This window comes from Solanum pennellii, chromosome 1 (assembly GCF_001406875.1).
Source record: "Solanum pennellii chromosome 1, SPENNV200".
Taxonomy (NCBI): Eukaryota; Viridiplantae; Streptophyta; class Magnoliopsida; order Solanales; family Solanaceae; genus Solanum; species Solanum pennellii.
This window is the reverse complement of record NC_028637.1, coordinates 86,771,357-86,795,672: the sequence shown is the minus strand read 5'-3', so window position 1 is coordinate 86,795,672 and position 24,316 is coordinate 86,771,357. Positions and strand designations below refer to the sequence as shown.

Below are 24,316 nucleotides of genomic sequence, written 5' to 3'. Positions count from 1 at the left end.
GATGAAAACTATCATAAAATAATTTTGAGTTAATATTATGATGTTGGTTTCTTTACAATAAATTGTAATGTTAATATTAAATGATTAAGAATTAGTATAGAATATAATATAGGAAAAACTTCACAATATGAAAAACATCCATATATGTTCAAGAAAAATAGCTATGTTTTATTTTTTTCATGTTATATGGATATGATTAGACTATAAATAGCAAAGTTAATTTTATACAAATAAATATTTTTTATATTATATACATTTAAGATAATAAATAAATATTAAATAGGAAAGTAATTATAATTGAATCCCTAATTAATGGCAGACACATTTGTTATCTTTTTCCATGTTTATCATCATCAAAAAAATTTCTTTCATCAATATCATATATAATATATTTTCTATTTTCCCCTCAAATTCATTCAAAAATACTTTACATCATTGCCGGAGTGATTTTTGTGATTTGTATCCATCAGGTATCATTTAATTGCATACTTATCTCGTACTTATACAGTTTAATACCCTCAAAAAATTGTATTCTTTTTTTTGCTCGTTTGTCTACTTATACAGTTTGATACCCACAAATTGTATCTTTTTTGCACGTTTATATAATGTATCCATATTTTTGCTTAACAACAGTGTTGAAATGTATTCATATTTATATACATAGATACTTGTATTGTTATATAAGCACAAGTTAAAATGTTATTTACGAATACAATTATATCTAGATATACAAGTACTACATCCAAGATAAAAAGTTGATTAGGGAATACAAGTACATTTGTATCCAACGTATTCATTTTTGTGTTTGACAACAATGTATTCATTGTATTCAATATTGGTGTATTCATTTTTGTAACTAGTGTATCTATTGTCATGTAGTTCTCCTATTTAAAATCGAAATACTTAACCTTCATTCACAAATTCAACAATTTGCTTACAATAATAACTTAAATAAATGAAAAAAAAATATAAATACCTTTACAATGCTAGAATAAGAAATATGGAGACAACAAGAAAATTGAATATGATGTATCACAATTTTTGTTAAACTGAAAAAGAATACGATCTGATATGTCTTTAAATAAGTATTTTTTTACTTATAAAGTTAATTATGGAAAGTTTCTCATTGTATGATGTAACGTAAGGATAGTGGTTATATTTAGAGTCAATTCCGTATTTAGTTTCTTGTACTTCAAGATGTATTAGTGTATAAATAAAAAAAAATTATACTAAAATACAGCAAAAAAGTGATATAAATTATAGTCATTTATTGTAAATAACATACTTATAGCTATTGATATTATTAACCCTATAAATATAGTTATTTTTGTAAGTTGCTCTATAATATATGCATGAACATCGGATGTTACAAAAGCATGTAACTCAAAAGTATGAAACGGCAATTATTTTATAAAATTTATTACTAGTTCAATAGTTATTAACACTAAAGTTCCGTAAGATTTTTTTTAAGTCGTATTTAATATGGTACTATTATTCTTTATGACACACACCAATATTTATCATAAATTAATGACCAAAAAAATACGATTATTTTAACTAACATGTTATTGTATGCCCTAATATTTAATTTAGAGTTACAAGTTACTAACATATAAACAACATAAAAATATATATGTGAAACGTATTGATTATTATGCCTAGTAAAGTGTTATAATAATACCTAAAACAAGTTATATATGCAGTAATAAAAATACTAATCAAAGATTTATGCAAGTTCTATTAGAGATTTTATAAGCACACAAATATATACCTGACTCTGAAAGAAAGTTGATCAACTTTTAGGAATTAATTTCGAATTAAGTATGTCTCAGTTGGTTAGAGACTCGTGCTGATAACATGCTATAAAAGGAGAGCAAAATGCAATAATACTAAACAAGAAATGGAAAACAATGGAAAATATAGAGTAGACAATATTTTTTTATCTCTTTTGTTGTGTATTTTCTAAAGGTGTAGATCATCCTTTTATAGGATGTTTAAATCATCCTTTTACAATATTTGATAATACGTTACCATAATAATTAATTAATATAATAAATGTAAATATTACGTTAGGATATGTTAAAGAAATATCCACACAATTAAGTGGATTTGTAACATTATTATTATTATTATTATTATTATTATTATTATTATTTATTATTATTATTATTATTATAAACGGCAATTTGCTCATTTTAATTTAGAGTTAGATGTCAAAAATATATTTAAATGATAGTTTTTGAGTTTTATATTTAAATTATTATTAGTGTGAGAAACACACCTAAATTATATATTGCTCATTAGTTTAGAACAATGTTTTAACAGGTGAGGTGTGAGGCGAGACGTTTTATGTAGTACAGGGGGAGACTTAAGTCCCGAGACACGGGACGTAAGTCTTATGGATCTACATGAGTAGTTTTATGTATATTCAATTTTATAATTTTATTACTACGAAAATAAGCTAAATTAGAACTTTCAATTATTTTACAAATGAATTTGATAAATATCCTATAATATATCAAAAAATTATTATGATTTTTATTTGAGCAAGGTATTAATAGAAAAAAATATTACAATTACTATTGATAAATATCATTTCACCAACAAAAAATATGTGATTTAAAGCAAAAAATATTAAAGAAGAAAAAAACACCCGTGACATACATTTTTATGCCTAAAATATTTATTTTTACGTTTTAAGCTTACGCCTTATGGATCGTAAATACATGCTACATGTAATTAAACTACTTATTTAATATAGTTTTTGATGAGAACAAATGATCAAGTAACATGCGATAACTATTTCATTTAGAGTGAACAGTTACAATGAGATTATGAATGAAAAGTCTGAATAACACCAATTAATGGTTATTAAATTATTGAAACCATGATTGAATTATAAATAATATCCAATTCAATTGTTTCTTTTCTTAAATTAAATTTTAGAGTAATTTTTCACAACATTTTTATTGTTCATTAGATAGTTATGCCAGTGTACGCACGGGTTCAATACTTATTTTATTATTGAATATTTCATTCGTAAGATAGTCTTGTATTTATGTTAATCTAGCTTATTGTTAATATATATTTTCACACACTCCACGACTAAAGCATGCTAGTTATTATTGTAAATTTTTTTATATAAAAATGTTGAATTAATAAAAGCATGTTGAATGATGGTGATGTATATATGAATTTGCAGTGTTGCTCATCAATACCTAAGATCACTTTAATATTTGTAATTTTGTATAACTAATATCTGTTGGAGCTATAATTGCAATTTCATTAACTTATTTCACGTTATTTTCGATAGTTATCACTAAAAACATATGAAAATGGGTCAATTTATATGCAAAAATTGTGTATATACTTCAAATTATTCACAAGAGGTTAAAAAAAAATCAATTTTTTAAATATTATTTTTCACTTTAAAAACAAAAATTAATTTCTTTAAATTTCACAATGAAAATGGTCAAATGCCTAGTAACATGCTAGACACTATTGATTTTACCAACTCCTCTAATGTGAACATCCTGAATTAATAATCTAATAGGGACTTATAGTCTTCTATTCTTTATTTGGAAGATCCTTTGTTTTTCTTTTTGTCATATAAACTCCAGCAGATAATGTCATTCTAAAAACTTCAACATGTAAACTCTTGCCTTTGTTGTTTATAATTGTCCAATTCATCACCAAATTCCATTCGAGCTTGTTTATGAAGCAACATGTATCCTTAGGAGCTTATTTTTTGCATAGGACTTCTTCTATTCGACAGATTTCAAAATCGATCACCACAATCAAGACTAATCCATTCATGCAAATCAATTAAACAAAGGATAAAAGTAATTTTTTACTTCTCTTGAAATTAAGTATGGAGTGAATAAAAGAAAACCTTGTAAAAATTATACTCAAGAAACTGATCTTTTCTTTTAAAATTGGAACTCAAAAATTACCGCAAAAACGAGGTCACAGAAGCTTTAAAATTGAATGTAAACAGTAAATGTGTTGGTACTTTAGATTCAAGACACGTTTTACTATAATATGTTGAAAAGTAAAAAATGCCAAATTGAATTTTAAAGATCATGACTGCCAATCCACGTGAATCAAAATGAAGATAGGCAAGTAAATTGAATAACAGAATTACCCTAAGTTGTTAAATTTTATTACTGTTAAGCACAATGTTAAGATATTATTCTTCACTCACTCTTCTTAAATAGTAGATAAATAGTAGAATTATTCACGGAGCCAAGTATTATAGTTCTATTTATTTATTTGGTCACTTTATTGTGTTAGACACAATTTGTATGTTTTAATAATCATAATTATTTTTGCTTTAATTAGCCTAAATTTGAATATTTGGCATACTAAAACAAAGCATACATGTCCTAAAAGAATGAACAAATTAGTACTCTCTACGTTCCATTTTATATGTTTTTTTTTTATAAATAGTTGTATCATAATATTTGTGATTTTATAAAATTTATGTATAAATTATCATATTTTACCTATTATATCCTTGACAACAGTTAATTATCTTGAAAATGTATTTATCATTTGTTATGAAATTGAGTTAAGAAAACATTAAATAAGGATAGAAGGATAAAATTACATTATTTCTTAATATAAGTAAAAAAAAGAGATATAAAATAAACGAAGAAAATAGTAATATGTTATCGCTGGTTAAAAAATCTATTGGCAAATACATAAATAGTCTCTTTAAACTTGTAGTAGATTCTATTTACATACTTATAACATATTCTAATTGAACATTTAAATATAATTATAAGAATTTATATTAAATATTTTTAATTTAATCTTTTAAAAAATTATACAAAAAGATATCTGACAAAAACATTATATATATATATATATATATATATATATTTATTTATTTTTCATTTATTTAAATGCTGAATTGAAGGGAAAAAAAGAAGCTAAGGTTCATAAGTAAAACGTTGTGACAAATTTCAAGGATGATTGACAAGACATAAAATTTTGTTAGCATATGGGATGGGGAGAATACATACAAGGAATATTGGTGGAATATTGACAAGTACTTATTTATTATTAATTAAGAGGTATTAAGATTTGAGTTTTTTTTACAGAAAATATTATCGAAATACATTTTTTATATTTTTTTTATTTTAAAAACTTTTAAAATTCTTTATTTTTTTAATGTGTTTGATTTAGTATTTAATGTATTCGATTTTATATATCGTATTTGAGCTAATTTTTAATGTATTTGAGAGCTATATATTATGTATTCGAGTTAGTTTTTAATGTACTCGAGCTATATATTATGTGTTCAATTTATGTTATAATGTATCTGAACTATATGTGTCCGATTTGTTTTACCTTTTAAGAAATTATTGTAATTTCATATTAAAACTCTGTGATTTTCTAAAAATTTATCTTTTTTAATATAGAGTCATTTTTATTAGAAAAACGCTTATCTCCAAGCTCTAATATAGAAATTCTTTATTCAAATTTAAAATTAATTGAATTTTAATGTGGATAACCGACCCGAAAACCAAAAAGGTATATTGGTGGGCCAAGCACAACAATCATGAAAACTTTTGCTGACTCCTTTAATTCCACTACAAACAAGAACACCTTGACCACTCTGTCACCTTCAGTCGACTTCTCCTCAGTTTCCTCCGTCCCTCATTTGGGGGTCTCTCAATTGAAGAATTAATCCTTAATCCTTACATATGTGAAGTAAGTTGCCCAATTCATATGGATTCTTGAATTTTTTCTACTTGGATTGTCTCTTTTGTTTGATTTCTTGTTACTTGTTTTTTGTTTGTTTGTTTGTTTTAAGGTAAAATGGAGGCACCTAGAGGAACAGAAGCAGCCCCCATTCCATTTTCAGATAATGTTCCTCCTGCTTCTCCAAGGATATCACAGGTTACTACTCAACTGTTCAATAAAGATTCCTAATTCCTAAAAAGTTGTAATCTTTAAAATTTTATTCAGCATAAAAGTCTTTTGAGTGTGCTTTATATGTTTTGTACTCAGTAATTTAGGAAGCAAAACCTATTTTTGTACTCTTTGAGTGTCAATTTTAAGAAGTTTATTTTTAAACTATAAAAAGTTGTGATTTTTAGCACTTTTGCAGTTCTCAACTATGTAACTTATTAAACAAACAAAAAAAAAGTAGGTTATTAAGAGATAGATATCCCAGTTTTGACTCTTTCTATCCCAGATTATCATGCTGAATTTTAGGCTACTTGTCTAAAGTTTCAGAAAATTTTGTGAGTTGGTGCTTTCCTCATTTTATTTAATGGCCTTGTAGTGTATGCAATATGCTCAATTTTGTTTATTTTTGGGATTCTGTAAAATGTTGACTGAGTTCTTTAAGGGAATCAGGGTTAACCCTTTTTTTTTTCAGTGATTGAGTAACCTGATGACATTTTTTTATTGGATGTCCCCGAAGAAACTTACTTGATGGCATTTGATATATAGATTTTGCTACTTTAGTGACATCAAGAAGAAGAGAGAGTGTAGAATGGTGTGAGTGTCCGTGTTTGATTCCAGTTTCTAAAACAAATATAGGGATGTTTGGTATTCATTTGTTTTTTTTCCTGTTATATGATATTTAGATGAAGTGTAGTTCTGGTCTAATGATCACATGATAGACTAAGCAACATTAGTTTCCTGTAAATTTCCGACTATATTATTAAGAGAAATGGCTAAGTGTTTTGTCTGTGTTCACAATAGCCATGACGCTTTGGTACCATGAAGAGTTGAATGTCACTTCAAAATGTTTTTCTGTTTTCAGGTGTTTATCTTTTTAAAAAACTTTTTGAAAATATTTGCCTAAGGATAATGTTTATTCATCACATGAGTAAGGTAGGATATTAGTCTCTTTTAAAATGCTTCATAAAACTTGCTCCTACCACTAACAAGTATCACCAAGTATCATAAAACTTCTACTAGTATTGCATGATGCCTAGCATTACGCTCAACTAATCCTGGAAATAATTCTAAAAAGATTTTTTGTGAAAATAAAAATGTTTTACATCTAATCAACTGAAGCCTCTAATCATGTGGATGATAACGTTAGGTATTTTTTCTACATAAGTAGTGTTAGTCAAATGGTAGAAAATTTAACAAGTGTGCAATTACATGAAGTTACAAGATCAAGGGTAATATTACCAGATGTAACGAAAAAATCTTATATTTTGGGTACATGCAGGCTGATTTTCATAAGAAGGAAGCCTCGAATATGGTTTCCGGTTTGGACCCAAGCATGAAAAAAGCAGATCTTTCCCTTCAAATACCTCCAAGACATGCAGGCATTGGAACTGGCAGAAAGTATTCACCCCGTTCACCAGGTCCAACAGGAGGTTTTCTTCGGGCTTTAAGCTTTAAGAAGAAAGCTGCTTCATCTGATGGTGAGAGAAGTTCTCTCCTTAGTTCAGATCATAAGGTAGTTCCAGGAAGCCCTCTGGCAGCAAACTTCTTCTCCTCCAATTGGCAAAAATGTGCCTCTCTACCTGTGACCCCTGGTTCAGATTCATCTCCCTCAGTTTCTACGCCTATATCTTCCAGGACGCATGGTGAACAACAAAGGTCAAATGTGAGTTCCTTTTGTTCCATTAACAATAATGCGCTTTCAATAATTTCTGAAAAGTTAAACTTCATCAAACAACTCAGAAGGTGGTTTCTGTTGACACAGAAATAATATTCCCTCTGTTTCATTTGTGTAAACTTGTTTGTCCACCTAGTTTAAGGAGAGACTATTCGAACTAATGGTTTCAAACAACCATGACATTTTTGTGGCTATAAAGTCATGCCATTAAGGGTTAAATGTGAAGTTTAAAGTTAAATTGTTTTTAAACATAAAAGGGGTCAATTCTTATTAAACAAACTAGAAAGGAAAGAATGTCTAATAAAATGGAACAATTCAGACTGTATCCTCAATGTTCTTGAACTTAATTTCACTAATCAGTCTCCTCTCCGCACAACTTATAAATAGACTCAAATCTAATATGATTTTTGATGTAATAATTTTTTTGATAAATATCTGGTCTGGACAAACTTGAACAGATAATCCAATGTTTTATATACTACATGTCATTCAAGTTGATCTGTCTATGCTTGCATTAGTCATACTTCATCAGTTACAATAAGACAGGAATTGTGCCAGAGAAAAGCACTAAATTTGGAAGCTGGCCTCATTCTGCAGTAGTGCTGTATGTTCAATTGTCTAATGGCCAAGAAGATCTCTTGTCATTGTAAATATCTATCACTTAAAAGGGACTGTAATCTAAGACATTATTCCTCTTTCCTTCTGCTCAAGGCACCTGCTATGAGTTATGAGGCCATTAACAGAGGTTTCCTAAGTAGCTTTAACATCCAATTGGCTTCTCTACTTTCCATGTACAACTGACACATTTCCATAACGTGTACTTCTGCTTGCAGTCATCGCGGACTGGGGCATCTAAAGCTAGTATGTCAAGGTCCCTTTCTGTGCCTGGGAGAAATTTTGTCATTGTTAGATCAATGTCCTTTGCTACCCATGAAGAGCATGTTCCAGATACTGGAGATGGTAAGTCAAATGTGCTTATGTTGTGCGTGAGTCATCAAAAGAGTGTACATGGTTGATAGTTAATCTTATGAAAGCTATATGATATCAAACTTATCCATATTACTTTCACAACTCACAAATGTTTAGTCAAGCTTTCCAAGTAGATAAGTAATCCTGACGCAGCCTTTCAGGCAGTTAAGAAATGAATGTAAACATTTCTTTACGGACAGACATATTACACTTCAGTCCAACTCTAGTCTTTTCTGTTTTATAAAATGATTTCTTTAGTAAGCTGATTAATAAGTTCCACAAACCTGAATCTTTATTCTTCTCCCGACTCAACTGAAAAAGTGTTTCAAAGTTTTTACTGACTTCTACTTACTGTCGTATAAAAAAAAAAGTTGTTATTAAAAGCTGTTTAAATTGGTTATGATTAATATTTGACTTTTCCTCTGCTTCAATCCCTCAAAATTTGATTAAAATGAACAAAAGAAATTACTCCTGCTCGTGAGAATGAGGATCGGGAAATCCCTGAAGAGGAAGCAGTTTGTAGGATCTGTCTGGCGGCATGTGATGAAGGCAATACTTTCCAGATGGAGTGCAGCTGCAAAGGTGACCTAAGACTTGTTCACGAGGAATGTGCAATCAAGTGGTTTAGCGTAAAAGGGAACAAAATTTGTGAGGTTTGTCGACAGGACGTTTCTAATTTACCTGTGACATTACTGAGGATTCCCAGTACTAGTCAACATGATAACAGACCGGAGCACAACAATTCTGGAAGAATAAGGTAAACATCACATAGAAAAAAGATTTCTTTCACAGAGCTGTTTAAATCCGTATTCTGTTTTTCTTTAGTTTTTGTGTTGATTTCACAGAGCTGTTTAAAGAAGTTTCATTTCCAAGTTCTCTTTGATTTTTAGAGTTGGTGCTTCAACAACTGTCTTCATTTGATAATACAATCTAAAGTGAACCCTTAGTTGTGAATACTGGGAAGAAGCTCTAAATGCTGGCTGATGGAGCAAACTAATTTATCAGTTACTTTGTTTGTTTTTGAGTCTAATCAAAATTGAAATTTCTGTATTGCAGTGCTTGGCAGGACTTTGTGGTGCTTGTTTTGATCAGCACAATAAGCTATTTCTTCTTCCTTGAGCAGTTCTTTGTGAGTTCTTTTTCTTTTTCTATCTTTTGGGTATAATTTTAAAAATTAACATTGGCTTGAGATTTCATCCTTGGGAAGATGCCTAAATCCTTGAATGCACCTATTTCCATTTTCCAACTGCTTGCTTATCGAAGACTTGGACGGAGTAGTTCAATAGGACCTTTTGTTAGTGTTATTGTACTATGTGCCACAAATTACATTGATCAAGTTCTCACATGAGCCACCATCCTGTTTCCTCTACCATAAATCCAAAAACGCAGGGAAACGATAATGCTTCCCCAGTGGTGGAACTTGGGTTTGTTCGAGTGAACAAAAGTAGGAGGAACTTACAAGTTACATAAGTATTAAAGGGATGAAGAGTCATACAATTTAGTTGTTACTTGAGTAGAAGGCAATAATGTAATGCTTTTCTGTTCCCTTTTTTGAGGGGGTCGGGGGGGAACCAGCTCCCCCTTAGTTCTGCTGCTTGAATGCATGTGCTGCAGGGCGCAGGCAAAGGAGGGGCAGAAGATACAGACTTCCTATATATAACCTGTAGGGTGAAACTTATTTGCCTTTTAAATCCAGAGTTTGATACTGGTTGCATAATATGCACATTTTTTCAAAAATGGAGATGATTGAACAAGTGAGACATAGCCTAGTAGCAAAGGTATCCTCCAGCTCCAACCATGATGTTGAGGTTTCAAGTCATCAATGGAGCAAAGTGGATAAAGACATTTTTGCTCCTATTGAAGTGAGGTTTACCCATAGAGGTGGTAAATGAGCAGATTGGGCTGAAGTTGGGTGGATCAAGATGGGTTGAATTTAAATGCATGGGTTATTGATCCGCCAAAAGTTACTTGGGTTGGGCTGAAATGTAGGTCAAAACTCAATCCCCGCAATTCCTACTAAGTTTTAACTGTTTTATTTGTTCTTTTATTAATTTTTAGTACCTATATATATTTTAACAAGATTTCTCATGGATCAGTTTAGGCTAGTTATCAACCCAAATTTTTGATAGGCTAAAATGGGTTGAGTTAATAAATGGGTGAGTCAATAATCAGAAAAACTTGGGCGGGTTATGATTTTGGGTTAATTTTGCCACCTTTAGTTAACCACATCCAAGAAAGAGGACATGATTGTGAAGCAGTGTACATAAGGCTGACATGGCTTCTCATCTAGAATGGACCCCATTTGAGAATCAATTTCTTTTTTCAATGAGCTCCCCACTGAGCCTGGTTGGAGAGGATGAATGATGTGAACTTGTCTTTCTATCCAACATCCCGTTAAACATAAGACTACCCTGGTCTCTGCAGGCATTTCGATATTACACTATGTTGTTCTAGCACGAGCCTTTGAAGCAACCATTGATGTTTGCGCTATGATAGTTTACATCACACCCCTTAGAGTGACGACCCTTCTCGCACCCTATTGTAAGAATCTAAAGTTTATTGGACTTATAATTTTGGTTATATACTTGTGTTAAATCTAAGATATATTGGTCCAAATAGCTACAATAGGCTAATATGAGTGCATGAATTATTTAAGTCCAATAAATATGGATTTAATTACAGTCAAATTTCATTGGGTTAGTTCATTGATTTGGGCTATAAATGACGAGTTCATTATGCTAATCCCAAGATTTCATGTTGTTTCAAGGGCCCAAATTGGTGTCATGTGTCAAATGATGTTGCCCGCCAAAATCAAGTAAAAGAGTCAATCGGATCATGCCACATGCCAAAATAACACAATATGCCTAATCAAATCAAGGGTCAATAAGGGGACAAACTTTTCGACCAATCAAATTGAAGTTGGCATGAATATTTGATTGGTCGGAACATGTCACTTGTACATGTGACTCTCTTTCATTGGTCCTTGATTTGACTAGGCATGTTGTGTCATTTTGACATGTGGTATAATCCTATTGACTCTTTTTATTTGATTTGTTGGACCACGTCATTTGACACGTGCCGGACCTCTAAAATAAGATGAAATCTTAGGCTTAGCTACTGCGCTCGTCATTTATAGCTCAAATCAATGGACCAGCCCAATAATTTAGTCCCTCATAGTAGCTATTTGGACCAATATGTCTTGAAATTAATATAGCCAAAATTATTTTAAGAACAAAATTTTGATTCATACACCTGCTAACACAGGATGCTTTGTGCACTGATTGTCCTTCTTTGTTCCGTCACGATTCAACAGCTAAGATGCTAGGACCTCTGCGTTGAGAAATAGTTGAGCTCAGATTTTGGAATAGCTCGAAAAATGAAAAACTACAACAGAATACATTCCAGCTGACTAAATAAAAAACTGCAACTTAATGGCATTTTCTTAAGTTGCCTGAACTTTCACCTTGCTTAGGATGCAAAACAAGGTCAAAAGCTTTTTTATCCCTGGGTAATAGTCAAAAACTATACGCGGTTTGAAGAATTGATTACTTACCCATTCTCAATTAAAAACTTTTGAGTTCGCGTGCCTGTTATCAGCTGCATAGTGATGTCAACACTAGTGGTGTTGAATGCACATCCAACAGCTTTTACATATTTTTTTCTGAAGTAGAAAGGTGGAATTTGATGCCATCATCTACCTAGAACGTTGTCTTTATATTTTATTATTTATCGAATAACATTTCACATTTCAAGTCTTTTCTCGTGAAGGTTTTTTTGGATAATGTTAAAGGTTTTCTGTCTCTTGAAGGTTCATGACATGAAAACTCAGGCGCTTGTGATTGCTGCACCATTTGCATTTACACTCGGTATTTTGTCATCCATTTTTGCCATCATCCTAGGTATGTCTGAGCCCCTAAATTTTATTTATCATATACTAGTCGATCTGTGTCATAATATTTTCATTTGAAATGCAGCTATTAAAGAGTACATATGGTCGTATGCCGCTTTAGAGTTTGGTTTTTTTGCTGTTCCGCTATATGTTTTGTACTCTATGGTAAGATGCTCTCTAGCTATTGTGCAGTTGATATTTGATAACTCTTAAATATTTTCTCGTCTGTCCATTGAAGATCCTATGTCTTCTTTAACCATCATCAAATATTTCTAGAGAAAAACCTCTTGAAACCTTTGAGATCTTTACAGTAAATCATTTGAAAAAATGTTACCAGATTCACAACTCATTCATCCCACACCAACCAAAACCGATGCAGAAAATAATACTGTCTTAAGAAAATGTGCACAAACATAAACGTTTTAGCAGATATGATACGAGGAGTAGTAATGCCCAAAAATCTTGTCTTTTCGCAGCTTCAATTGCAGGCAGTCTATTCTATAATGATAGCATCAGTTTTGGGCTTTGGTGCTACTATGAGTATCAACGCAATGTACATCCAGTACTATTCCTGGCAATTCCAAATTGCAGAAAGTTCTAGCCCTGTATGACATGAGTAATAACAGAGAGATGATCAAGTTATATAGGAGATGTTGAATATGCTTTTTTTGTATTATTTTATCTTCTTTTCTCCAACGATCTTATGTGATGACGCGGTTGATACCTCAAGAAATCTGGGCTCTGGCAGATAAATGTGTATACTGACATAGTTACTGTAGCTATAGGTAGCCTTCAAATTATGTCTACTGCTGGAGAACATAGTTAGCTCAATGAGGCTGGGACATGGCCATTACCAACATCTGATGCACTGATTTTGTGCCCTTGATAATCTGATAAGGTGTTGTACTCTCTTTGTTTTATTACATTTTAGATCTCTCTTATGTTTACATGTTACTGTAAGCTACGTAGTTTTCTGCTTTCGAAAAGTCAGTTACGCGCTTAAACTATCATGACCTGTAAGCTATGTAGTTTTCTACTTTTGAAAGGTCACTTACACGCTTTAACTATCATGACCTATTACACACTAGTCTTGTTTAAAGTGAATTTAGTAACCCCCTTCCAAAGACAATCTCAGTTTTTGTGTGAAAAGGTGTTAACATGCGCTTTGACACATAAATAATATTATTTTAATTTTTTAAAACTTTTTGTCCTTAGTATTTTCTTAGACTTTAGCAAAAAATAAAAACCCTAGGCATTCTTCCTCCTCTCACCACACATTTCTCTCTTTTTGAAATTTCATTTCTTCCTCCATTATTCATACATCGAAGGAAAAACAAGAAATTTGAAGAGAGAACTTGAGACGATAAGATGATTATGAAGTTTAGTGATGTTAGCGGTGGCGATAGGCAGTGGGCAATGCAATTATTGTCGTGAAACAAATAAAAACTTTCGGATATGTAAAGTTCTTTTGAAATCTTGATAATTATGGTTGAAAATCAAACATTTCATTAGTAGTTGGTGCTCCGGCGAGAATAAAAAAGGCAGATAGAAAATCATTTTCTTCAATGGATTTTGAAAAATTTAAGCAGTTTAAATTAGTAAATTATAATCATGAATTTTATGCATAAATGTCATAGGATTTTTAATAGAAGTCATTATCTTTTTTATAAATTTTTTTTGATGATTTTCTAAGGTGAATCATCCAGCGGGTTCAAGTAAAAATCATGAACTTTAAGTTAAAATTATTAACTTTTCATTGGAAGTCAACATCTTCCCCGCTACTTTTTATTTCTTTGTAGGGTTCCTCTTTAAGAGTAGAGTACTAGATATGTTTCCATGACGATAAATTGAAGAAATCATTGATGGTGACAAATGACTAGGATTGTCAAAATTGAACCCAAACATAGGTAAACCGTCCAACCCGCCCAGAATTTTAAGGGTTGGGCTCAAGATAAATTCTTAACCCATTCAAGCATAACCCATTTGAAGAGAATCCTCAATTGAGCAATTCAACCTCCAATTTCAACTTGTTTTAAAACTTTTTTATTAAGATATGTTGCTATATTTAAGGTATGAATTATTATCAATTTAACATCTTTTTGGGTTTATCAATCCATTTGTTACTTTTAAAAAAAATAATCGTGAGTTGAAATTCAAATTGTGATTATAAAAGTTAAATATCAATATGTTAAATTATTGAGATTAATCGGGTCAAATTGGGCGGATCAAGACCCAATTCGTTTTTTAGCCTATTTGAGCCCAAAGTAAACTTGGGCATGTCAAAACCTAACCCAACTTCTATTCCAACCCATTTTAATATCCCCAATTTCAACCCAACCTACCAATTTGACACCCTTAAAAATGACCATGAATTGTCGAAGAATTCAAAATGAAAAATGTAAAAGCTTTAAAAAAAATTGGGCCCACTAATAAAAAGATAAAAGTAATTTTCTTACATAATAAATATATTAGAAATTATAATATTTAATTATATAATGACCAATAAAATAGTGTCATGTGTTCAAATTTGTTATTTTAATGTTTATTTTTTTCTTCTCACACACCTTAAAGAAGGTGAAGACGCTTTCTCCATCATACCACCTTCTAAGGAGGTATTAATATCACTTTGAATAAAATTAAGTGTAATAGGTTATCACGATAGTTTAAACATGTTATTTGAAAAGCTTGCAATGCTGATCATTATCAGAGCACACTAAATATGTCCCCAACTCATAAGCAACAAACTAGTGAGAATGGCATTTGAATCAAAGTGGATAAAAAATCATCTGACTTGAATTCTCTTTTTGGATGTTTCATTATTTAGTCTGATTCTGAAGACAGTTTTCAAGATCCAACAGAACCTTGGGGGGGAGGGGGGGATCCTAAATTAAACTTGATTACTATACATTAGAGCCAAACTATATTTACAGATACCTACACTTATATAATACACATGCCCCTAAAACAAATTAGTAGGCAACAACACTCTTAAGAGGCAACTAAACCTCATTTGCATTTTGCAATAGCAAGGTATTGATTGTTATTTTTCTTCATCCATACTGTTGAACGAGTTCTCTTAACATGATCTGCGAAAAGATGGTACCTGCAACAAAAAGATAGCCGGTTACAGAAGGATAATTGGGATCAGATGGTGCAGTATTATGGCGGCACCACTTAAAAGAAAATTAGGATTAGAATTCAGGAGCCTCGTTTTGATCTTATGCAAATGGTAATCAGATATTAGAATGAACTTTCCATATATTCACCCCCCAAAATACAAGAACTTCTCATTAATATCATAAGAAGTGTAGATGCTGTCGAGATTAAGAAAACACCTGTCAAAATCTAGTCTCTGAGTGACTATGCCATTCAGCAGTAGTTCCGAACTATACACTGTTGACCCTGTAAATTTAATGAGGGATTTGCATGATTATTAAAATTTAATACTACTTTAACTTCTTATTAATTACTATACTAGGCAAAAGAATAAAAAAATCACCTTTCTCAAGGAAGGGGATGCAAACTTCATAGTCTTCTTCACATGATAAAACTAGAAGATTGTCAGGAATAACTTCCTCTTTCATAACAGATCTACAAAGTCGCTCAACTGCCTGAAAAACATTTCGAACAGGTGTTAACAAAGAGGGGGGGAAATATCAATCGAACACATACAATTACAGAGAGAAATGCCTGCAAAAATACAGATTGATTATGAAATTCTTACATGGATGATGTTATAACAAGAAGACAACACATGCTGGTAAACACTAACTTCAATTTATTGGAAGCCCAAGATGTTTGGTGTACTTCTACAAATAACCATACGGTAAGAGTTTCAAGATTTCAAATCCATCCAACTTGGTTTGGATTATACTCCTAACCATTTGTTTTCCCTATAAAGAAACTTTCAACAAAATTGGTCATAGGTATTTGCTTCAGCTACTGTAAGTCAAACTATGATGTTTATATTCAAAAAGGTCCAACTAATGATCATTAACACAATCGACATTTATCACCTTACCACGGACATCATTTTGAGCACACCTCACATATATATGATATCCAACATATTTATTGAAGCTGGTCCTGATCTATCATAACTAAGCATGTTGCATTTAGAGCAGATTCCTAGTCTATCATATCCTCCTGACAATTCTAATAAAATTTTAGTTCTATATCAGGTATTCACAAAGTTACAAATCTATGAGAACGCAGACTGAACATTTTAAATCACTTGCTTTGGAGTTGACTCGGACCATTTTTTCTTTCAAAGAGAAACTCGGTAAACTACCACATTCCAGCATCAAAGATCATTTTCAGGTTAGTGGATAGAGTATATAGAATGCCTGGTCTAAAATGGCTGAATCACAAAGTTTAATGAGTGGTAAAGAGTAGAGGTACTCACCAAACCATGAACTGCCTTAACCAAACTTGCCAATATTTCTTTACCAGGCTTTGTATTCGGAGTGATAAAAACCTTATATCCCTGAAAACAAGTACAATGAGAAAAACAAGCATGACAGCTGCATCTAATAGCCACCAAAGGCTGCATCTTTACCTGTAAAATGGGATGTTGGCATGCTCGTGCTAATGAAACTGGCATGCTGAAGCCGAACTCTTTTTCTTTTCTTGCATCTCTCAGTATATAATTTTTCTCATCAATAAGACAGCTTGCTTGTCCACAACTCTCAAGCCATAGATGTGTCACCACAGGTTTCCCTGCAGCAATAGCTTCTAGCATATTTCTAGTGCGAACAAATTCATCAGCCATAAAATGAGTGGCATCGGACATAGATGACGCACTTGAGGCCCCTAACCGTGCTATGATCTGGAGAAAGAGATGACAAGGTGATTCCAGTTTAGAACATAGAATTTTAGCACAAACAAGGTAAATTCATATCCAAATTACCTTTTTTTGCTGTTTGATTATATCTGGATCAAGGTGCTGACTGAACAAGATTCGAACATTAGTCATTTCTCGCCTCTTCCTGGAATCTTTCAAGGTGGAGTCAACTTGTGTTCCAGTAGTATGTAAGGAAATTATTTCTCTCATAAGAGCGGACCTTGACATATTCTTCCTGCACGATTGCTTTTGATACTCATCACCCATACATATAGGTGACACAGAACTCTTCAGGATTTTTGAATTGGTGGGAGTGGTGCATGCTGAAGCTGGCGCTTTACACTGGTCTCCTGTTAAAGATTCTACTCCATGTGCTTCATCAACAGATTGTTTAATCGCTACATCAGCTTTCATATTAGAATCTTCTGGGGACTTATATCGAAGTGCTTTTGTATTTCCATCAGCAAAAGCATCACTAATGTTGGTACCCTCTGGATGTCCTTTATTTATGCCTTCATTTGATAGCTTCTTCCGAGACCCTCTTCCTGAGGATGCAATACCAGAGGGAGTTTCAGGTGAACACTTTCTCTTTTTTGCACTGACATCAATTGAAGTACTTGTCTGGTCACCACTTAATCTTTTTGACCTTCTACAAGGTTGAGTAGTGGCTGCCTCTTGCCCCATGGCAGGTATCTTTCGATGACTTCTTTTTCCTTTGGGATGGTCTACAGCACAATGGTCGCCCCACATTAATTTCATATTTCGGAGATTGGCCGTACGGCCAGCAGAGAATGTACCATGATCCATCAAAGTCTCACAAGCATCTCCATCAGTCCCACTTATATTAGAAGTGACAGCAGCAGACAGACGAATTTTTGGTTGACTTTCTGCCCGGTTGTGCCTAGTTCGATGAGCTATAGGTGTAAATGAGTCATGCTGCTGCTGTAAATGACAATTCTTGACAGACATGGAACCTCTGCTTTCTTTTGGTGGTCTTTCAACTTGTCCGAACTCTTCTTCTTTTCCCCTTGAAGCATGGGATATCGTCATATTTGCCTTGATCATTCTCAATCTGGCTCCTTTTTCATCATTGCCTTGCTTCTTGCTACTTTTCTGTTGCTTCACTGTTTCTCTACAGTGCACTTCAACTAATTTGACATCCTTCTGCACCGACAATCGTGTAGCAGGTCGAGTGTCAGAAGATCGTGCTTTTTTCTTGGGAGACCTTTGCTTTAACAGACTCTCATCATCAACTCGACCTTTGCAGGAACTGTTACTCAACAACTTATTACCTTTATTCTCATTGCTACAATCATTTTCCAGCACGGGAACTCCGAAGCATAATGTTTCCATAGCTTCAGCAGCCATTTGAGTATCTAAACCAACATTTTGCAAGTCTGGAACATTGTCTCCATTACCATTATCAACCATTCCATTACCAGCCCCCACAGTGAATTGTTCATCCAGCTCCTCAACTAACTTCTTTCTAGATCTGGACTTTGATAGCTCACTTTTAACTCTCACTTTACTTGACATTAACCTTGAATCAGAACAGGGGGAGCCCTTAAACTTTTTGCAGTTCAACATATGCTTTTCCTTTGGTCCACAACTTTTAGATCCCCGTCTTAAGGGGTCAAGTGAACCATGCTTCAGAGGTTCAGTAGCAGGTATTCTGCCAAAAAGAAGTTCCTTTTTCTTCTGAAAAAACTCTCCACCTCCTTCATCTTCGCGATTGTCATCCCAATCATATATCCCACCTTCTGCATCAGCTATTCCAGCTGCTCGCTGAGCTAAATGTTTTGCCCCGCTTGCAGCAGAGACACATTTTGATTTTCCAATGGAGGACTTCCCAAAGTCAAGATGTTGATCAAAATCAAAAGGATTGAGGCTAAGAAACTTGTCAACAGCTTCTAGTGCATTGGCCTGAGTTTCCTCTCCAGGTTCTTGAGAATCTAGATAACTTAAACCTGTCAATACATTATCAGAGTCCAACTGAGGCAAGTCCACTGTCTTTTGAAAATCATAATTTCCATCTTCTGGCCCTTTAGTTTCAATAAGTATCTCATCTCTGAAAAGTTTCCTCACAGCTGAACTACCAACCTTACACCGGTTTTCATTACCTACTTCCTTCAATTGTTCATCGTACTCCTCACAAGCATTCAGGTTAAGCTCTTTCCTGACTACAGATTGAGGTCTAACCACAGATGTTCCATTATGGTCTGCACCTTCCTGCTCCAGAGGATTGTCACTCTTAATAGACCGTGTACTTCCTTTTGTCCCTTTACGGCTCATGTCATAAGCAGCCAAACCAGAAGCCCTGATAGATGCAGCACGGATTGAAGTAAACCCTCTTTGCAAAGATCCTGAAAAAATATACATAAATGTCAGAAGATCCAAAATTCTGGAGCAACTTTGTTCTATAATGAATATGGACAGAATATAGAAGTTGAGAACAGAAAATGAATTCATCAACCACCTAAAAGTACTAACAATGAAAAGTATATTAAGCACTTTCTTGTAGCGAATAGGAGAAGAGAAATCTAGAGTCTACAACATAAAGCAGCAAAAGTGAAGCCAAGCTTCTCTTTCAATAGCAAAACATTTTCTGGATAAAGCAGAAATGACCAACTGTAGTCGCATAGTATAAAACCAAAGTCCGCAATGTCATACTAACAGTGATATCAAATGCAAGACCGTTGATACACTGGCAAAGAATATACAGATCAGGCAAAGTGAAGAGACCTATTTACCGTGAATTCTAAAAACCGGATGACGCAAAATGTCTCGTCCAACTTTACTCTTGTGAAGAAGATTTGGATTAGTAGATTAAATTAAGGTATGATAAAGAAAGGAAAACCTTTTGCTCAGGTATTGTTCCATTTAGATCCTAGATACTTAAAAAGGAAAACAAATGCTAATATGATAACTTTAGCCTACATTCATAGCATTGGAACTTAATCAAAATCAATCATCTCATGATAGTAAAACCAATTCAACTGAAAGATGCTTATCATTACTCTGAACATCTGATTGTGCAATTGAACTCCTCTCACTTGTGTTGGAGTTGCTGCTTTTAGGCAACTTCACCTGGTCAATTGAGCTGTAGCTGTGTTCCATAGAATCATCACCTGATAACTCTTGAGTATCACACAAGACCTCAGTTCCATCACTTCCTTCAGTATCACTATCTACAACAACTTCAATATTGCAAATTTCAGAAGTCTGGATGCGTTTACTTTGTAGACCATCATGATCATCAACCAATTGGGTTTCACCATCTAAATCCACCTGTTGAGTTTCACCACCAAAATCCACCAATTGTGTTTCAGCACCGAAATCCACAACTTGTGTTTCAGCACCGTAATCCACCATTTGTGTTTCACCACCACCAATATCCAAAATCTGGTTTTCACCGCAGAGATTTACTAATTGAGTCTCAAAGGCATCATTGAAGAAAAGGCCGTCATCAGCAGGAGCCATATTTTGGTCATTGTACAACTCAGCATCCTCACCTTTAAATATAAAACAAATTGTATTGTTAGGGAGAGAAAATTCCAATCTCATTTAGTGGTCTTGCTTGAAAATTCCCTCTGAGGAATGGTATCACAGTGTTAACAGTACACTTAAATAAAAGAAACTTTTTTCAATGAAGTAAAAATCCAAACTTGAGCATAAGTCTTCTTTCATTCTTTAGCAGTTAACTAAACACTGAACATAACAATCGGAGGCAACTGAATGAGAGCAACTTAGACTACCTATAAGCGTTCCTTTTCGCAGTTGTGATATTTTTCATTAATAAAAGACTCAAACTTATCTTTTTCCTAAACAAGTTAACTCTCACACTACCAAAATCAAAAAAGAAAAAAACTTGCCTGGTAATGTATCTGGTGAAATTTGAGTGTCCACTGGTTGTGTATCGTCAAAAACCGAACTATCCTTTTCCGGGTAACACTTGTTCGCGTTCTTTCTACCGCCGCCAACCATTTTAATTCATCTACAATAACATTACAATAATCACAACAATGTCATAATAAACAATGAAATTAATAGCAATCCGAATCAAAACCTTGATGATTTTGAATCTAAAAGTAAAAAAGATGATGCCTTTAAAGCACAGTACAGCAATAGGATAAAAACATTTCCGACGCAAATCAAAAAATGTGAAAAAAATACTAACAGCATCAAATCGAATCAGAACGTCGGATAAATCCGTCGGAGAAAGCCGCCGGAGAAGGTAAGCGCGTGGGGTTAAGGGAGGGCGAGTATAGGGTTAGAGTTTAAAGGAGGGAAATTAGGGAGATGTGGAAAATACCTTTTAATTTGGAGGGAAATTTTAGCCCATTTTATATTTTTTGCTTCTATACACACTCGACAATGTCTACTTTTTTTTTTTTTTTTAATCAAATGAATATATCATTTTATTTTGAAATTATTATCTGTAACTACGTATGAGCATGTGCAAGTACAAATTTAATATATATTATTTTATTTATTTTAATTTACATAATATCGATAAAATTAGAAGAGTGAATTGATTATTATATATTTTTAAAATATTTTAAATTATTAATTATAGTAATTCCTTTTATAATATTAATATATATAATTATAAAATAATACTATGTTACTCTTTCTATTTAAAATCACGTGATTCGTATAATATTCTGCGAATCAAATCAAATTTTTCATGAACTTTTAAACTATTATAATTGTTAGCTCACATTTTCTTCTCTATTAATATATATTACTTTCTTTGTCTCAATTTATGATATTATATGTGAAATTTTTTGAGTTGATAAAACTTTTAAAATATTAATAAATATTTATACTTGTTTAATATTATGATTTATAATTGAATTTTAAAATATAGAACATACTAAAAAAATAAGACAAATAAATTAAAATAGAAAAATTACCGAATATAAATAGAGAAAGTTGAAGTAGAAGGGAAAACTGATATATTGATTGATGATCTTAAGTTGCTCAACATTAGCTTCGAGTAACTCTATACGTTGACACAACTAAATATTTTTAAAATATATTGTTAATTATTATACATTATAATATTAATTTGTAAATACATAACATACTAAAAAGTAAAGTAAAAAAATAAATTGAAGCTCAGAAATTATTAAGTATAAAAAAAAAGAGAAGGTGAAATAGAAGGACAAATGGATCAATTGTCCATTTGACTTTGACATAAGATGTAGCATTCACTCTTCTAATATAGAAGAAAAGAAAAAATAGAGTAATATCTTTTCATTACTTTTTCTACCACAATTTATAAGTAATCGTACTTTAAATTCTAGGATTAAATTTTATTGAAATATTTTAAAAATAAAATATTTATCATATATATATTAATTACAATAAAATATATATTTAACTCTTGAAATCTGAATATCACCGTATGAAGTAGGACAAACTGTGTTACTCCAACTCAAGAAAGAGCATTTGGTAAAAGACATTGTTATGAGGGATGTATGTTTGGTATAAAGAAAAATATTATTCACGAAAAATAATTTATAAAAAAGCAAAATGGATAATTTTTATTTATATTTTAGTATTTGATAAGTAAGTAATAAAATATTATTTCATAGATATCGATATGTTCTATAACAAAACATTATGAAGATGGTGAGGTGGGAGTGGTCATTCGGAGTAACGGATTTGGGATTGTCAAAGGGTGGGGGTTAGGGGAATTGAGTGACCGGAGGAGTTGAAAGCTTACTTAACTTATTTTCACGATATTTATTAGAAAAGTCATTTTCTTTATTATTAAAGAATTTCTTTATATATATATATATAAGTTATATTTTTAGATATTCTAACCAACCAAACATAAAAAAAGAAAGGAGAAATTTTTTATTTTTCATATAAAATCAGTAAAATTTTACATATTTGAAATTGTACTTATATAATGTATACCCTGAGTTTCTTCTAAGAAAAAAATAAAGGAGCTGGAAATGCAGTATTATAAGTATCTTTATTGCGGCCAATAAAGAGAGAAAATATTGCTGGATTTTCTTTTTAGTTAGAAGTTTAATAAATAGGCAAGTGAATATTAATGTGTAAGGAAAATCAATAATCTTACACTATTATTACTACCTTTTAGTGGTTCACTTTTTCTTTTATATCATCCTTATGAAATTAATTTTAGCTTGATTTTATTAATTGACAGGTACCTTAGGATAACTATTTTAGTAATGTAGACCAATACTTGAGGTACAAGTTAAATAAGGTAATGTACTAGGATGACGTGGAGGTATGACTTGATACACAAGTTATTTAAAAGAGAGATAGTTTCAAGTATCTTCGATTAATTATCTAAGAAAATCGCCTACATAGATAAGGATGTTTGTGAACATATTAGTGTAGCGCATATGAAATAGCACATCGTATTCGGAGTCTTGTGTGATAAATATACAAGCTCTACGAAGTGGTGAATAGTAGCTATATTGTATGAAGCAAAATGTGTTGCCAATTAAAACTCCTTGAGTTTTCAACCGATTCCCAATCTCCAGTATCAACATAATTTCGATTGCTTAAGCCAATATAGGTACAAAAGTGGCTACAAGGGACAACTTACTCCCGAGCTAGATTCATCGATTAAACTGATTTATCCGATTTTTCACCCGTTTTCTTAATTTTGAAATTGAAGTTATATAAAAAAAAATGAACTGACAAAAGCGTATGTTCACCAAAGAATGTTGTAATTTTCGTAATTGCAAGAATTCTCCATGATTGGGTTAGTGTGAAGTCTACCGCTTCTCTAGCCTACATATTCAAAAGATAAAGGTGTTAGTGTTAGTTCGAAGCTGAGTTAAGATGATAGCTCGAACTTGATATGAAGTTTTGATGATTTAACAAACTTATCGATCTAACAAGAAACCAAATCCTTGTTATTGGAACTGCTGACAATCAGATGAATGATAAACTCAGTGTGAGGTATATTTGTGTCCTATCATCAAAAAGGGGGAAAATGTTATATTCTAGGTGTTTTGATGATCCTCACAAATGC

General features: G+C 32.1%; 2 protein-coding genes across 3 annotated transcripts; one reads left to right on the top strand and one right to left on the bottom strand.

Annotated features, from left to right (window-relative positions):
* The first annotated feature begins 5,581 nt into the window (after positions 1 to 5,581).
* LOC107008315 (probable E3 ubiquitin-protein ligase MARCH10) lies at positions 5,582 to 13,399 on the top strand. Of its 2 annotated transcripts, none has more exons than XM_015207301.2 (9): positions 5,582 to 5,718; positions 5,822 to 5,907; positions 7,199 to 7,582; positions 8,428 to 8,554; positions 9,026 to 9,320; positions 9,620 to 9,692; positions 12,372 to 12,462; positions 12,538 to 12,617; positions 12,929 to 13,399. In XM_015207301.2, the coding sequence occupies exons 2-9, from the start codon at positions 5,827 to 5,829 to the stop codon at positions 13,061 to 13,063; spliced, it is 1,266 nt and encodes a 421-aa protein (XP_015062787.1). In that variant the 5' UTR covers positions 5,582 to 5,718; positions 5,822 to 5,826; the 3' UTR covers positions 13,064 to 13,399. The 2 variants fall into 2 exon arrangements, with proteins under 2 accessions (XP_015062787.1, XP_027769842.1); XM_027914041.1 differs by having other exon boundaries at positions 5,599 to 5,722; positions 5,827 to 5,907.
* A 1,824-nt stretch (positions 13,400 to 15,223) lies between these two features.
* Positions 15,224 to 21,624, bottom strand: LOC107002178. The gene is made up of 9 exons (XM_015200132.2): positions 21,473 to 21,624; positions 21,168 to 21,289; positions 20,313 to 20,807; positions 17,362 to 19,658; positions 17,011 to 17,280; positions 16,858 to 16,938; positions 15,952 to 16,063; positions 15,788 to 15,854; positions 15,224 to 15,555 (listed from the first exon to the last, which is right to left on the bottom strand). The coding sequence occupies exons 2-9, from the start codon at positions 21,277 to 21,279 to the stop codon at positions 15,459 to 15,461; spliced, it is 3,531 nt and encodes a 1,176-aa protein (XP_015055618.1). The 5' UTR covers positions 21,280 to 21,289; positions 21,473 to 21,624; the 3' UTR covers positions 15,224 to 15,458.
* Between the last annotated feature and the right edge of the window lie 2,692 nt (positions 21,625 to 24,316).

Bases quoted from the DNA above. Each gene is read 5' to 3' on its own strand.
- LOC107008315 (XM_015207301.2), top strand. From the start codon at position 5,827: ATGGAGGCACCTAGAGGAACAGAAGCAGCCCCCATTCCATTTTCAGAT. The intron at 9,321-9,619 runs GTAAACATCACA...TCTGTATTGCAG, and splicing joins AACAATTCTGGAAGAATAAG to TGCTTGGCAGGACTTTGTGG. The intron at 12,618-12,928 runs GTAAGATGCTCT...GTCTTTTCGCAG, and splicing joins TATATGTTTTGTACTCTATG to CTTCAATTGCAGGCAGTCTA.
- LOC107002178 (XM_015200132.2), bottom strand. From the start codon at position 21,279: ATGGTTGGCGGCGGTAGAAAGAACGCGAACAAGTGTTACCCGGAAAAG. The intron at 17,281-17,361 runs GTAATTTGGATA...CTCTTTCTCCAG, and splicing joins TAATCAAACAGCAAAAAAAG to ATCATAGCACGGTTAGGGGC. The intron at 16,064-16,857 runs GTGAGTACCTCT...AATGTTTTTCAG, and splicing joins TTAAGGCAGTTCATGGTTTG to GCAGTTGAGCGACTTTGTAG.